Source organism: Neopsephotus bourkii, unplaced genomic scaffold (assembly GCF_033783945.1).
Source record: "Neopsephotus bourkii isolate Nb327-2 ecotype Australia unplaced genomic scaffold, CSIRO-AGI_Nbou_v1 NB_1423, whole genome shotgun sequence".
In the NCBI taxonomy this organism is placed as follows: domain Eukaryota; kingdom Metazoa; phylum Chordata; class Aves; order Psittaciformes; family Psittacidae; genus Neopsephotus; species Neopsephotus bourkii.
Window position 1 is genome coordinate 3,479,025 of NW_026901900.1, and position 15,062 is coordinate 3,494,086.

The 15,062-nt window shown below is 48.0% G+C and overlaps 1 protein-coding gene across 4 annotated transcripts in view; it reads left to right on the top strand.

The window, feature by feature from the left end:
• The window catches only part of PPP6R2 (protein phosphatase 6 regulatory subunit 2), a 93,488-nt gene extending 78,677 nt beyond the window's left edge, over nucleotides 1-14,811 (top strand). For 3 of the 4 annotated variants that reach the window (XM_061368102.1, XM_061368104.1, XM_061368103.1), the window contains 2 exons: nucleotides 13,213-13,368; nucleotides 14,632-14,811. In XM_061368102.1, coding sequence (XP_061224086.1) covers nucleotides 13,213-13,368; nucleotides 14,632-14,683 — 208 coding nt within the window. In that variant the 3' untranslated portion in view covers nucleotides 14,684-14,811. Of the gene's footprint in view, nucleotides 1-13,212; nucleotides 13,369-14,631 lie in introns of those variants that run through there. The other variant, XR_009727660.1, reaches the window with a different exon arrangement.
• The last annotated feature ends 251 nt before the right edge of the window (nucleotides 14,812-15,062 follow it).

The window sequence follows — 15,062 nt, forward strand, 5'->3', positions numbered from 1 at the left end:
GGGACCATAAAGTTCCAATCCCCTGCCACGGGCAGGGACACCTTCCACTAGAGCAGGTTGCTCCAAGCCCCTGTGTCCAACCTGACCTTGAACACTGCCAGGGATGGGGCAGCCACAGCTTCTCTGGGCACCCTGTGCCAGCGCCTCAGCACCCTCACAGGGAAGAGCTTCTGCCTAAGAGCTCATCTCAATCTCCCCTCTGGCAGGTTAAAGCCATTCCCCTTGTGCTGTCCCTACAGGCCCTTGTCCAAAGCCCCTTTCCAGGTTTCCTGTACCCCTTTAGGCACTGGAGCTTCTCTAAGGTCTCCCCTTAAGGAGCCTTCTCTTCTCCAGGCTGAACCAGCCCAGCTCTCATCCTGGCTCCAGAGCAGAGCTGCTCCAGCCCTTGTAGCATCTCTGTGGTCTCCTCTGGACTTACTCCAACAGCTCCCTCTTTTGTTGTTGCTCCTGAACTGGATGCAGGTACATGGGGTTTTCCCATGTTTTTCCCTCCAGAGTGTGATTCAGCTAGTTGGAGTCCCTGTTTTATGTATCTGACTCAGGAACAGTTATTTACTTCTTATCCTGTGAGGTCATGTGACATTGTTGAGTAGTCAGTGTGGCCTTGGCGTGTGCACACTCTCCAGCAAATAGCTACTAGGAGTTAAAATGTCATGGCTCAGGAAACAATGGGGTTACAGAACCATGGCTGATTGAGGGAGGCAGTTAACCAAAGGTGTGTTTGGTTTGGCAGCTTTGAGCTGAGTTGTTAATAACATGACTCTGTTTTATTTTGGATGCCCACCTCAGATGGCCTTTTCTTCCTCACAGGTGAAGTGAGTGAGATGCCTGGGATTCCTTTGCTTGCAGGGATTGCAGCTGAAGAGCTGTTTGGATAAATGGAGCTTGTTTGTACACATAGGGATGGCATGGCCAAGCAGCCTGGCTTCACAAAAGGGATCTAAGAGGAGAATAAGAATACTCCTTCCTGCTGTGCTGAAAGCACCATCTCCTTTCCAATTTTCAGTACTTGAATTAGATCTAATTAAATCCATTGGCATTTGTACCTAAAACAAACTGAGCTCCAGATGCTTTTCCTCTCTGAATGCATAGTGTGAGTAGAGTAGGATAACACGTGGCTGGCTGGATGCGCAGCAGCAATGTGAGTCTTTACTTGGCAGGTTCTTATGCCTTCCATTTGTTCCCTTGCAGGTAGGAAGATGGGTTTTCTTTTGGTTTGGCTAGTTAGATGTTGTGGCTGTGCTGTTAGATGTTTCAGGCAGTGTCATTTCAAATGTGTTTTTCTCTCTACATAAGTGGATATTTCTGGAGCACTTTCAGCAAGACAAACCTTCCAGAACCTGCTTGGGTTTGCATGACTGCAGTCCTACAAACTAATTCCATTTTGGCAAAGAAAGTAGGTACTTAAATAACCACAGTCTCCACTTAAAGGTGTCTGTAGCTTCCACAGCTACAACTGTAGCCAAAAATCAGAATAGAAGCTGTGGGAAGACAGAAACCTGTTCCATGGGTGGTGATCTCAGCTGCTTCAGCTCAGTTCAGTAACCAGGTTTCTCCCAGTGTATGAATTGCCATCTTGAACAGTGATGGGAATGGGAATTTTCTGGTGTCTGCTGCTCTCCCAGACTGTTCCTTCTCTTGGAACAGGCACACCAGTAGTGAATACGTTCATTTCTTACCATGTTCCTTAATGATCCCTGAAAAACGCTGGAAGTTTGAGAATGTTTTGGATTGACTCTGGTTCTTAATGGCTTTCTACAAGCACTTCCCCAAACCACATTCCAATTCCTGTAGAAACACCTCCTCCTTCTCCTTTTTTCCCCTCCTGAAGTCTACAGTGGAGATCCTCCTTCTCCTTTCCCACCTCCCTGCAATACTGAAGTCTACAGTGGAGATCTTTAATACTCCTTGGAGCTCCAGAAGGACTCTGTAGATTCTACAATCACTGAGATCATGCAAGAGCCAGATGTTTCAGAATATGCCTCCAGATGTTTCAGTACACATCTAAATACGCTCTGTGATCATCTTCCCAATTGCTGGTGCTTCTCTGCCTGCCTGTGCCACCCTAGAATGTAAACTCTGAAAGGTTAATGGTTTGTCCTTGCATGGATTGGTAGGACATCCCTCATGGCAGTTCTGCTTAAACTACTCCTGAGAGTATTTGCTGCCTTAAACATTATATAGACAAGGTGTTCCAGGTGTATTTCTTTCCTTTAAGATTATTTAGCTAACTTCTTTTCCCATATTTAATTCTATATGGTAGTTTCTTTTGTGAAAATAAGGGGTTTTGCTGAAGTTCTCTGAGCAGGGAGCATCCAGTATCAGCAAATCCCACTCATTGATAACTTCAGCCTGGGTGTGTTGGGCTTGAGAAAGATGCTTTTTACCCAGTGTTGAATCTTCTGCTTGGTTTATATATTGATGTGAATTTTCTGTTGTGTTCAGTGATTGTACCCTTTGAAATGGCTTTGGAATGTTCCTGGTATGTCCTGGCAGGAGCTCAGCATTTGAGGACGCGGCTGCTGCAGAGTTAACTCTTCTGTCTGTTCTATTTCAGCAATCTTTACTGTTTCTTCCTTTCTTTGCTTTCTCTCTCTGCCTCTCTCGCTGCCTTTCTCTCTTGCTGTGGGTATTGCTCAGAGTATTTAGACCTGCAGTTGGAGGGTACGTATGATGGGGACCTCCTTGGGGTTCCAAACATCCACCTGACAAGTCATTTCTCCCGTTAGTTACTTCATCCTGGGCTGGCAAGAAAGAGCTGTTGGACCATTGGAAAGTTCCTCTTCTCCCAGTCACTTAAAAGATCCTGGAAATCCTATTTTGAAAACCTGAATTTGAGTTGGGTGTAGAGCTTTGGGGAAGTGCACACACAGTAACAGAGACATTGCTGAACCTCTAAAAGGCAAATACGGTGTTGTTACTCATCATGTCCTTGAGCTTCTGCCATCCCCCTATTTGTGAGCTCTTTCTGCAAATAGGATTTGGGGTTTGTTATTGTAGAAAGGAGGGTTCATGCTGTGGTCCAGATGACTCAAGGAAAGCCTGGCTGAGGGCACGTGGCTGCTAGAATTGCTGCCTGCATTACCTGGGGCAGTGGTCAAGTCTCAAGACCTTCTCACAACAGCCCTAACACAGATTTTACTGTAATAGACCATGAAATAATGGTTGATGTTATTTTCCAAACTCTTGTTTATTTTTACAAAACACTTACTTTTTCCCCAGATGTTTTCCTTTTCTTTTAAATTCTGAGGTTTTACTCATTATTTTCTAGAATTTATCAATTTAGAAGAATTTTCCCTGTGCAAACTAGTAAGACATTGCTGTAATTTCTGGAGGAGATCAGGGACAGACAGAGGAATCCACTGCACTAAGCACGTCTCATAACTGTTCCATATGAAGAGGAGTTTATTACAGCAAAGGTGTAAATGTTCAGGTGTGGGATCACAGCTACTCAGTGGCAGAAATACCATCCTGGCTTCTCCAAGCAGGGGATTCAGGAGATGCAGCCAAAGGCAAAGGAGAGAGACTTTCCGTAAGGCTTTGTATTTTAGAACAGTCATAATTACAAAACACAGTTTATTAGTTTTATACTTAACAATGTCATTTTAACACTTTTGAACATTTTCTGCCTCTTTCATAAGCAGGTGAGTGCAGTACATACATTTATCTCACCAAAAGGGCTGTCAGGCTGCGCTGCTAGTCAGAAAAATGCAGTAACATTCAAGCTATTAAGGAAAGATCCAAGAGGTTTGTGTAGTCTGACTGGTTGGGCTTTCTCGAAGCTGTTTTGAACAACCATAAGCTGTAAAGGTCTCAGAAATTACTTCAAAACTTTGCTGAAGACATAGAATCATGGAATTGTTTGTGTTGGAAGGGACCTTAAAGCTCCTCCAGCTCCAACCCCTGCCACAGACAGGGACACCTTCCACTAGAGCAGGTTGCTCCAAGCCCCTGTGTCCAACCTGGCCTTGAACACTGCCAGGGATGGGGCAGCCACAGCTTCTTTGGGAGCCCTGTGCCAGTCACGGTAAAGAATTTCTTCCTTATCTCCAACCTGAACTTCCCCTGATTCAATTTGAACCTGTTATCCCTTGTCCTATCACTGCAGTCCCTAATGAAGAGTCCCTCTCCAGCATCCTTGTAGCCCCCTTCAGATACTGGAAGCTGCTCTTAGGTCTTCATGCAGCATTCTCTTCTCCGGGCTGAAGAGCTCCAGTTTTCTTTGCCTGACTTTGTACAGTCATAGGAGCAGTCAAAGAATGAGGCAGGTGAAACATGAGGCTCAGCAGCTCGAGGCTGTATCAAATCATGACTTGCATTTACCAGGGAAAGAGGAGTAATGGATGCAGGAGTGTGTGCAGTGCGAGCAGTGTTCTTGTGGGAAATGACTTGCATTTCCGTGTCTGTCTGCTTCAGTTCTAATTGTGTGATATTAACTTGAGCTTTGTATTTCTCCTGTATGATTTTCAAGAGCTATCTGAAGAACTGTGCTGCTGAATTGTTCTAATAAGGTTCCACACAGCTGCTTAAAACATGAGCTGCACTTAGAGGAAAAATCCAGCTTTTGCTGTGTGTGGTAATAGTGGGCTTGGGATGTTTTAACTTTTAATTTCTCTTTCAGTTTAAGTTTACCTGAAATGCTCTTTCACTTTTCATTTGTTCTTTCTTTATTTTTATGGTTTAATATGTTCACTGCCCCCTTTTCCTTAGTGCTCCTCAACTGAGTAGCTTGGATAAGCAACTGAATAAGAAAGTTCAGAGGAGAGGCTGGAATCCAGCAGAGCAATAGCACTTGCTACCCGTTAAAAACAAGCTAATTTCTTCCATGGCTGTGTGATACCAACTCTCATTTAGTACATTCCTCAGTTTTAGAGGCAGACACTGAGGTGCTGCAGCGGTTCCATAGAATCATGGAATAGTTTGGGTTGGAAGGGACCTTAAAGCTCCTCCTGCTCCAACCCCTGCCATGAGCAGGGACACCTTCCACTAGAGCAGGTTGCTCCAAGCCCCTGTGTCCAGCCTGGCCTTGAACACTGCCAGGGATGGGGCAGCCACAGCTTCTCTGGGCACCCTGTGCCAGCGCCTCAGCACCCTCACAGGGAAGAGCTTCTGCCTGAGAGCTCATCTCAGTCTCCCCTCTGGCAGGTTAAAGCTGTTCCCCTTGTGCTGTCCCTAGAGGCCCTTGTTCAAAGCCCCCTCCAGGTATTCTGTAGCCACACTCAAAAGTGATGGAAGGCTGTAGAAGTCTCCCCTTGTTGCTGCTCATACACAGTTCTGGGATGAAAGCCCTTAACTTCCATTCTCACAGCAGAGACAACCCTGAATTGCTGAAATAGCTCAGAAATAGCTGCTGGCAGTGGTTCCACCCATAGCTCTGGGTGAGGGTGCCAGGGTCCCCAGCGTCCAGGTATGGTGGCCGTGGCCTTGGCTGCCAGTGAGCAAGGAGTTTTGGTGCAGCATCTGCTTACACACAGCAGAGAGATGAATCCTCTGGTGTCCCAGGCTGAGTGGAGTGACGTGTCACAGTGGATGTTTTGGGCTCTCTCGTTCTGGGATGTGTTTGTTTTCTGTGCCTGCTGCCCGTTTGTCCTGCATGACATTGGGATTCACGTGGTGTCAGCATGTGCTGATGGAGCACGGAGCTCCATCATGACGAGCATGGAGCATCAGCATGAGAAATGGGTGTCTTGCTTGTATCTCATGCTGCTGCTTAACATGGAGAAGCTGCTGGCATGCTTGAGCGGAGGGTGAGGGGAAGGAGCATGCTGTGGGACAGGGGGCATGGAGCATGGCACATCTGCCTGCAGATCAGTGTACATTTACTCATAAAGAAACGTGAAAGTGGCTACTCTGAGGTCCTGTTTCACCAGGGAACGCTTTCCAATCAAGGTGAACACAGTAAGTGGCACAGGTGGGATCTTCTAAGCTGACATAAGTGTTGGCCTTTAATGAAGACTGCATGTACATTTGGAAGCCAGGCCTCCTGTGTGGTGTGCCTTGGTCTGGTTAAGAGCCTCCAAGTCACTTCACAGTGTGCTGAGCGGTGTGTGTGGCTTGGCTGCTCTTGCATCCCCTCTATTGCTCATGGGTGGTCATTGCAGAGCGTGGATGTCAGGAACTCATTTGTGGGCTGGGCATGAGGCTGGTGTCCAGGCACGTTCCTTGTACCCTTCTTGCTTCTGTGTTTATAGGACCACTGCTTTCCCCAGTGCATCTTCATGGTGGTCTGTTGTCTGTGTCTGTGATACCAAAGAGACTAGAGGATATCTAAAGTGTATTCCAGGAGCCACAGTAGTGAGGTGGGTAGAGTTAACTCAAAGGCTGTTTCATTCAGTGTCAGATCCTCCTTTCCCAAAGTACCTAAAGCTCTATGAACAGTTGGGAGTGACTACTTTATAGACCCTTTGTAGATCAGGAATGCTCTTCTCATGGGGAAGAGCTGCATTAGGTGCTGCAGCGTGTGGGTTTCCATTTGGCACCACAGTGCCAAGTCAGCTCGGACAACAAAGCTGGTGCAGCTCAATTTGTCCTGCTGGAGCTGAGAGGCTCTGGGTGAGGAGACCAGGGGAGGGACAGGGTGAGCACAGGGTGTTTTGCCATAGTACTGTTGAAATGGGTGTTAAAAAGAAGTTTCCATAGTGAAACTGGGTGAGATTGGTGTTTGAAAGTTTCAGCGCTGAAGTACTTTCTCTGTAAAGCAGGTGGAGGTCTGTAGGAAGAACTGAATAATACCAAAAGTTAAGTGAGCTCCTGATGTTTTCATCTTCATAAGCAGAAGAGCAGATCACTTTGATTTACCTGGATATTGGGTTTGATACAGAATGGTTTCATGCCAACTTCAGCTGTTACAAAGTGTGAACTCTGTTAAATCCTGGTTTTCCAAGAAGTTGCACGTCATGAAACTATTGTTGGCTTGAGGGAGCTTTGCATGTGCAGAATTTGGACACTGGGGAAAGAGGAATGAACAACTGCTTGTAGCACCCCAGGTCTGGAGTGAGGGGTGTATAATACTTCTTGTTTTCATGGGTTGTATTACATATAGTAAAAGCTGAGGAGCTACCAGGCTTTTCTTTCAGTTGTTTGTGGAGTTGAACCTCATTAGTTGAGGGAGCTGTGAGTTTTCAGTAGCAGTTGAGAGGCAGATCCCTGCAGAGCATTCACATGAGTACAGGATGAGCATGTCCCACCCCCTGTGCAGGCTCATCACAGTATCACACAGTATCACAGTATGTTAGAGATTGGAAGGGACCTCAAAAGATCATCTAGTCCAATCCCCCTGCCGGAGCAGGAACACCTAGATAAGGTTACACAGGAACGTGTCCAGGCGGGTTTTGAATGTCTCCAAAGAAGGAGATTCCACAACCTCCCTGGGCAGCCTGTTCCAGTGTTCCGTCACCCTCACTGAGAAGAAGTTTCTTCTCAAGTTTAAGTGGAACCTCTTGTGTTCCAGTTTGTACCCATTTCCCCTTGTCCTATCATTGTTTGCCACTGAGAAGAGCCTGGCTCCATCCTCGTGACACTCCCCCTTTATATATTTATATACACTAATAAGGTCACCCCTCAATCTCCTCCAAACTATAGAGACCCAGCTCCCTCAGTCTTTCCTCATAAGGGAGATGCTCCACTCCCTTAATCATCTTAGTTGCCCTGCGCTGGACTCTCTCCAGCAGGTCCCTGTCCTTCTTAAACTGAGGGGCCCAGAACTGGACACAATATTCCAGATGAGGTCTCACCAGGGCAGAGTAGAGGGGAAGGAGAACCTCTCTCGACCTACTAACCACCCCCCTTCTAATACACCCCAGGATGCCATTGGCCTTCTTGGCCACAAGGGCACAGTGTCGGCTCATGGTCACCCTGTCGTCCACCAGGACCCCCAGGTCCCTCTCCCCTACACTGCTCTCTAACAGGTCGTTCCCCAGCCTATACTGGAACCTGGGGTTGTTCCTGCCCAGATGCAGGACTCTACACTTTCCCTTGTTATATTTCATCAAGTTATTCCCCGCCCAGCTCTCCAGCCTGTCCAGGTCCCTCTGGATGGCAGCACAGCCTTCTGGCGTGTCGGCCACCCCTCCCAGCTTAGTGTCATCAGCAAACTTGCTGATAGTACACTCAATTCCCTCATCTAAATCGTTGATGAATATATTAAATAATACTGGTCCCAGAACCGACCCTTGAGGCACTCCACTAGTTACAGGCCTCCAACTAGACTCCGCCCCATAGACTACAACTCTCTGGCTTCTCTCCTTCAGCCAGTTCACAGTCCACCTCACTACCCGATCATCCAGACCACACTTCCTCAATTTAGCCGCAAGGATGCTGTGGGAGACCGTGTCAAACGCTTTGCTGAAGTCGAGGTAGACCACATCCACCGCTCTGCCATCATCCATCCACCGTGTTATTTCCTCATAAAAGGCTACGAGATTGGTCAAGCACGACTTCCCCTTGGTGAAGCCATGTTGACTGCCCCTCATAACCCTCTTATCCTTGATATGCCTTAAGATGGCACCAAGGATAAGGTGTTCCATCACTTTCCCAGGAACGGAGGTGAGGCTAACCGGTCTATAGTTACCCGGGTCCTCCTTCTTGCCCTTTTTGAAGACAGGAGTGACATTTGCTTTCCTCCAGTCCTCAGGCACCTCTCCCGTTTCCCAAGACTTGGTAAAGATGATGGAGAGCGGTCTAGCAATGACCTCAGCCAGTTCCCTCAGCACCCGCGGGTGCATCCCATCTGGACCCATGGATTTATGGATGTCCAGATTGCTCAACTGGTCTTTAACCCATTCCTCATCGACTAAGGCAGACCGCTCCGTTGACCTATCTTCATCCGGGGTCTCAGCGGTACAGGGCTCTTCAGGACTGCCTCCGGCAGAGTAGACAGAGACAAAGAAGTCATTCAGTAACTCTGCCATCTCTGTATCTTCTGTCACCAGGGCACCCGTCCCGTTCATCAGCGGGCCTACATTGCCTCTGGTGTTAGTTTTACCTGCCATGTATTTGAAAAAGCTCTTTCTGCTGTCCTTGACCCCTCTCGCCAGCTTTAATTCCAAGGAGGCCTTAGCCATCCTAGCAGCTTTCCTACATCCTCTAGCAGCAGCCTTATATTCTTCCCAAGTGGCCAGCCCTTCCTTCCATGACCTGTAAACTCTCCTCTTCCACTTGAGCATACCCAGCAATTCCCTATTTAGCCACACAGGTCTCCTGACCCTCTTCCTTGACTTCCTACATGTCGGGATGCTCCGATCTTGAGCTCGGAAAAAGCAGTCCTTGAACGTCAACCAACTATCTTGGGCCCCTTTCCCTTCAAGCAGCCTAACCCATGGGATTTCCCCTAGCAATCGCTTGAAGAGGCCAAAGTTTGCCCTGCTAAAGTCCAGGGTTGCGATTCTACTTGCTATTCTACTGACCCTACCACACAAGATCCTGAATTCTACCATCTCGTGGTCGCTGCAACCAAGGCAGCCCTCAACCTTCACTCCTTCAACCAGACCCTCCTTGTTAGTGAGGATGAGATCCAGCAGCGCACCTCTCCTGGTTGGCTCATCCACCATTTGCATGAGGAAGTTATCATCCATACACTGGAGGAACCTCCTGGACTGCGGCTGGGTTGCCGAGTAGTCCTTCCAGCAAACATCAGGGAAGTTAAAATCCCCCACGACGACCACGGCCTGTGACCGTGAGGCCGCTGTCAGCTGCCTGTAGAAGGCCTCGTCAACTTCCTCACCCTGATCCGGTGGCCTGTAACAGACCCCCACAACAGTATCGCCCCTGCCAGCCTGCCCCTTAATTCTCACCCACAGACTCTCGACTCGCTCATCATCTGTCCCCGGACAGAACTCAACGCATTGTAGCTGCTCTCGCACATAAAGAGCAACCCCACCACCCCGCCTGGCTGGCCTGTCTTTCCTGAAAAGGACATAGCCCTCCATGACTATATTCCAGTCATGTGAGCTGTCCCACCACGTCTCTGTAATTGCCACCAGATCATAATCTCCCGACTTAACACAGGTTTCCAGCTCCTCCTGCTTATTTCCCATGCTGCGCGCATTGGCGTACAGACATTTCAGGGAGCGAGCCGAGCACACCGATTTCACCCTAGGATTACAGGAGGCCTCCCAGTCTTCATCAATTCCGGAGCACTGTCCCACTGAGGCAAGCCCAGCTACAACCCCATCCCCCTTCGAATCTAGTTTAAAGCTCTCCAAATGAGCCCTGCTAATTTGTGCCCCAGCATCCTTTTGCCTCTGTGCGATAAACCTTTCCCACATGCCAATGTCCAGACTGGTGCCCTATAAAACCAGCCCCTCTTGGCCTTCCAGCAGAAGGTGAAACCTTCCCCAGAGGCAGCTGGAAGCCAAAGTTTATTTTCCAAAGTCCCTTGTCTAGAACAATGTGTGTACATTGAGGAGAGGTCCCCCGAGGCCTTCTTCAAGCCAGGGACAATACTGTCATCGCAGTTTTACATCACTGCCTTCTCTAACTGTAAATGTGTTTCCCAGTGGTGAGGCAGTGGATATGTACATGTGTGTGTGTATTTTGCACAGGCACCGGAGACTTTGACCAGAAGTGTACAGCTCTTGAATCATGGAATGGTTTAGCTTGGAAGGGACCTTAAGTTCATCGAATTCCAGCTCTGTGCCACAGGCAGGGACACCTTCCACTAGAGCAGGTTGCTCCAAGCCCTGTCCAACCTGGCCTTGAACACTGCCAGGGATGGAAGTTTATGCAAACTGTGTTAGAACCTCCTAGGGGCTGAAGATGGTTGGGCCCAGTAATACAGGTCATATCTTCTGGTCTTGTTTTCTGATAAGGTTGAGGAGTTTGGACATTCAGCTCATGCACTAGGAGTGGTTTGGTATCTCAGAGAATTGTGGTGTTGTGGAATGAGAGCAGCCTCTGTTTTGAGTGACTTCCAGAGTAGTATTTACAAACTTGGTGGTTAAGTCACCATATTTGGCTATGACATTGAACTCAGTGAACACAAAGGAAGATTGTTCTGGCTGTTGTGTTGGGAAGCCCAGTGGGCACGGCTGTAGGTGGCATTCACAAGTTGTTTGTGCTGGGTGCTTGTCCATTGTGAGAAGAGACGTGTTTCTGACCAGCATTCACTTGCTGTTGAAAAATGTGTCCAAGTGGCTTTGATTTAGAGGTGAAAAACTCCTCATTCCTTCTGGAATGGGAAGTATTAGGAATGTTAGAGGAAGAACTTCCCTGTGAGGGTGCGGAGGCGCTGGCACAGGGTGCCCAGAGAAGCTGTGGCTGCCCCATCCCTGGCAGTGTTCAAGGCCAGGTTGGACACAGGGGCTTGGAGCAACCTGCTCTAGTGGAAGGTGTCCCTGCCCATGGCAGGGGTTGGAACTGGATGAGCTTTTAAGATCCCTTCCAACCCAAACCATTCCATGAGTGTATGATCTGCTTGCAGAGCTTGAGACTATGGTAGCTACAACCTTTGTTGCTGATGACTCTTCTTACGTAGTCTGCCTTAACTAGAGAACTTTCATGTTCATTGTGGGCAAACACTCTCTGTCCCTGCCCTCAGCCTCGTTGGGGTTTGGAGCGTGTTGGGTTCTGTGGAGGTAGACAGATTGCCATCAGGGTCATCCCAGTCTGTTGTCAGGGACACAGCCAGCAGCTACAAACAAGCTGACCAAAGGAATACTAATCTCAAATGTTTATAGGTACCAGAGTTCATTCCAGGCTAGAAGGAGGTATTGTTGTCAGCCCTCCTGCCTGGGTCACAGCATTCCCTCTTCCACATAAACTTCTTGGGCTGTTTTCCACTGGTGAGTGTCCTGCAGATCTTTGCTTGTCCAGCCTTGCACTTCCATGAGCTGCTGGACATGGACTTCCATGCCCCCTTAGTGGTCAGCTCCCCTCAGGGCTTCATCACGTTGTAATCCTTGTGTCATGGAAAGTTTTAGTGATTGAATTTAAGGAGTTTATCTTTGAGCAACTGGAGTCTCATGAGCTCCGGTTTCCTGCGTGGGAAGTCATCTTCTAATGACATTTCTGGCAGCTCAGTTCAGTTCTCCACTGTCTCATCCATCCCCTGCAGCTTCTCTCAGGTATATTTTTGTACTTGCAGTATTTCTTTTTAAGAGCCTGTCAGCCCTTCAGGAACAGAAATGTTTTGATCTCATTATTCCTTATTTTTAATGTATTTTTTCCAAGAGCACACAGAAAATAGCTACAGAAATAGGAGGTTGGTCTCCAAATCTCTGTCACATCTTAATTACCAGCCTGTGCATATGTGCATTATAAATTCCTCAGCAGCTGGTGAGAGGATTCCAGCTCAGTCATCCTGAGCTTTCCTTCCATTTCAATAGGCTTGCTCTTTGAAAGAAGGAGGAGAAATCAGGCTTGAGACTGGATCTGGGTAAAGGAAGAGGTGGGTGAGAAAGATCATTCACACACAAGCTTGTCTCTGCCTTAGAAGGCAAAACTAGAGACGTTCACAGCAGTCACTTCTCCAGTTAGAGATATGGGTCTCTAAAATACAAATGTAGAAGGCTGGGAGGGTTTGAGTTAGCAGGATTTTCCTTCTTCGTGATTTGAGCTTCTGTTTTGTTGTGGGGAGATGCCACTGGAAATGTTGCCCCTTGGGTGTGGAAATCTGTCATCCAGTGTGTAACCAAGAGCAAATTAGAATCACAGATTCAGACAGGTTTGAGTTGAAAGGACCTTAAAGCTCCTTGAAGGTCCCTTCCAGCCCAGGCTGCTCCCTGGTACTGTGTACTGGTGCTGAGTCTCTAGTTTGCACCAAGATGAATGGTTTGCTTCTGGCTTGTTGCTCCCAGTGGTCAGCTTGACTTTCTGGACCCTCTAAACTTGTGAAGTCCTGGCCAAATGTGCTTCACGTTTGCATCCTTCTACTGCTGGTTCCCTGTGCTTGTGCATAGGACAGCCCCCAGCAGAGGTAGTTGTGGAAGGGGGTGAAATGTCTGAGGAATTCTTAGGCTGGATTTTGCTGCAGGAATGGGAATGCCTTTCTTGAGGAGCTTTTGTGCCTGTGTGTACTTGGGGTCATGTCGATTTATAGGAAGCAGCCTCGAGGGTATGCACACTGCCTTTTAATTCCAGTTTCTTTTCCATTCTTATTTCCTTATGGGCTTTTTGTGCCCTGTGCTGGGAGAAGAGGAGGAATATTTCTGTTCCCCATTGGAATTTAAGCCCCATTAAGTGCCACTTTCCCATGACCATGAACTCTCCCCACAGTGATGCAGAGTGCATGGTTATCGACTCACTGGCCATCACCGACATCGGCACGACAAAAGCACCCAAACCCCGGAACAACGTGGCCCAGCACGTGGAGGAGCACCAGAACACGGCTGCCGTGGTCACAACGGTCACAGAAACAGCTACAAAAGACAGGTGAGATGCTGAGAGCTCTGCTCTATCACCCTGTGACAGAGAATTGCTTTCGCCATGTCACTGAATGCTGTTATTCTGCTGTTAGTGTATGGTCACAGTCACACGAGGGGTAACTCCAGAGTGTCTTGGAGTGTATTACACTGCAGGTAATGCAGAGCTATCACTGTGATGTATTGCACTAATGTTTCAGTGGCCCAGAAGTCAAATCATTTTTGATTAGAGTAGTGGACTTCTTAATTCTTACTCATGGAGAACAAGCACTGCTGAGGGCACTCCGTCCATGTCACAACAAAGATGTTGAACAGGATTGGCCCCAACACTGGCCCCCGAGGGACACCAACCCTGAGGGAAGTTGCAGATCCATGTGTGCAGCACAGCTCTAGCAGCTCCCAGGCTGATGTTGGAGGGTGCCTGTCGGAGGTTAGTCAGGCCAAAGCCTTCTGGTAGGCTCATAATCCTGACAGTGGTGTTCCAAACTGCTGGTTCAAGGGATTAATCAATGTTGCATGACCAGCAGTCGGAGATGGCTTCTGAGCTCCTGTTTTGATTTTTTTTAATGTAGCATTTGAATCATAGAATCAAGGAATGGTTTGGGTTGGAAGGGACCTTAAAGCTCATCCAGTTCCAAGCCCCTGCCATGGGCAGGGACACCTTCCACTAGAGCAGGTTGCTCCAAGCCCCTGTGTCCAGCCTGGCCTTGAACACTGCCAGGGATGGGGCAGCCACAGCTTCTCTGGGCACCCTGTGCCAGCGCCTCAGCACCCCCACAGGGAAGAGCTTCTTCCTTACATCTAACCTGGACTTCCCCTGTTTAAGTTTTAACCCGTTACCCCTTGTCCTATCACTACAGTCCCTGATGAAGAGTCCCTCCCCAGCATCCCTATAGGCCCCCTTCAGACACTGGAAGGCTGCTATGAGGTCTCCACGCAGCCTTCTCTTCTCCAGGCTGAACAGCCCTAACTTTCTCAGCCTGTCTTCATACGGGAGGTGCTCCAGCCCCTGATCACCCTCATGGCCTCCTCTGGACCTGCTCCAACAGCTCTGTGTCCTTCTGTGCTTGCTCCATTTTGTAAGGATCTCGGAGGAGGTTCTCCTTAGGAAGCTAATAATTTTTCAGCAGGCAGAAGAAGCAAAACTCAGAGGAAGGATGACTCAGATACTGCTGAAGCGGAAAGTTTCCATCCAGGATGACAGTAAGCTTGAGGAGCGGGTATGTTCCTGTAGTTCCGTTACTCTAACACTACTCTTTGGGTTTCTGTTTAGGAAAGAAGAAGTCTTGCCCTGTGCTGAAGCCACATTAAATGGCCCTGCTTGATGAAACCGATGCAATGGGACGTGTGTGACCCAGGCCAGGCTGCTACCTGGTGATGCAATTTGTCAATTTATTATTTTTTTTTGTTTTCTTTTTAATTTTATTTTTTAATAAATGCTGCATTGATGAGAGAGCTGGCATTCAGGACCAGAGCCGCAGTTCCAACTCCAACTATCTGTTCTGAAAGACACTTGCATTGTCTAAATGTAGCATTGAATCAGTTAGTCATCACAGGAATGATGGGGTTCTTCCCGAGCAAGCCTTCTGCCTAATTTGAGTTCCTTGTCCCCTCTCTCCCTCGGTTTTGTTTTGTATTTGGGGTTCAGTCCTATTTTCTTAGTGTTATTGCACACAGTATTCAGCTTCTCTTCGGAAAGGTAGC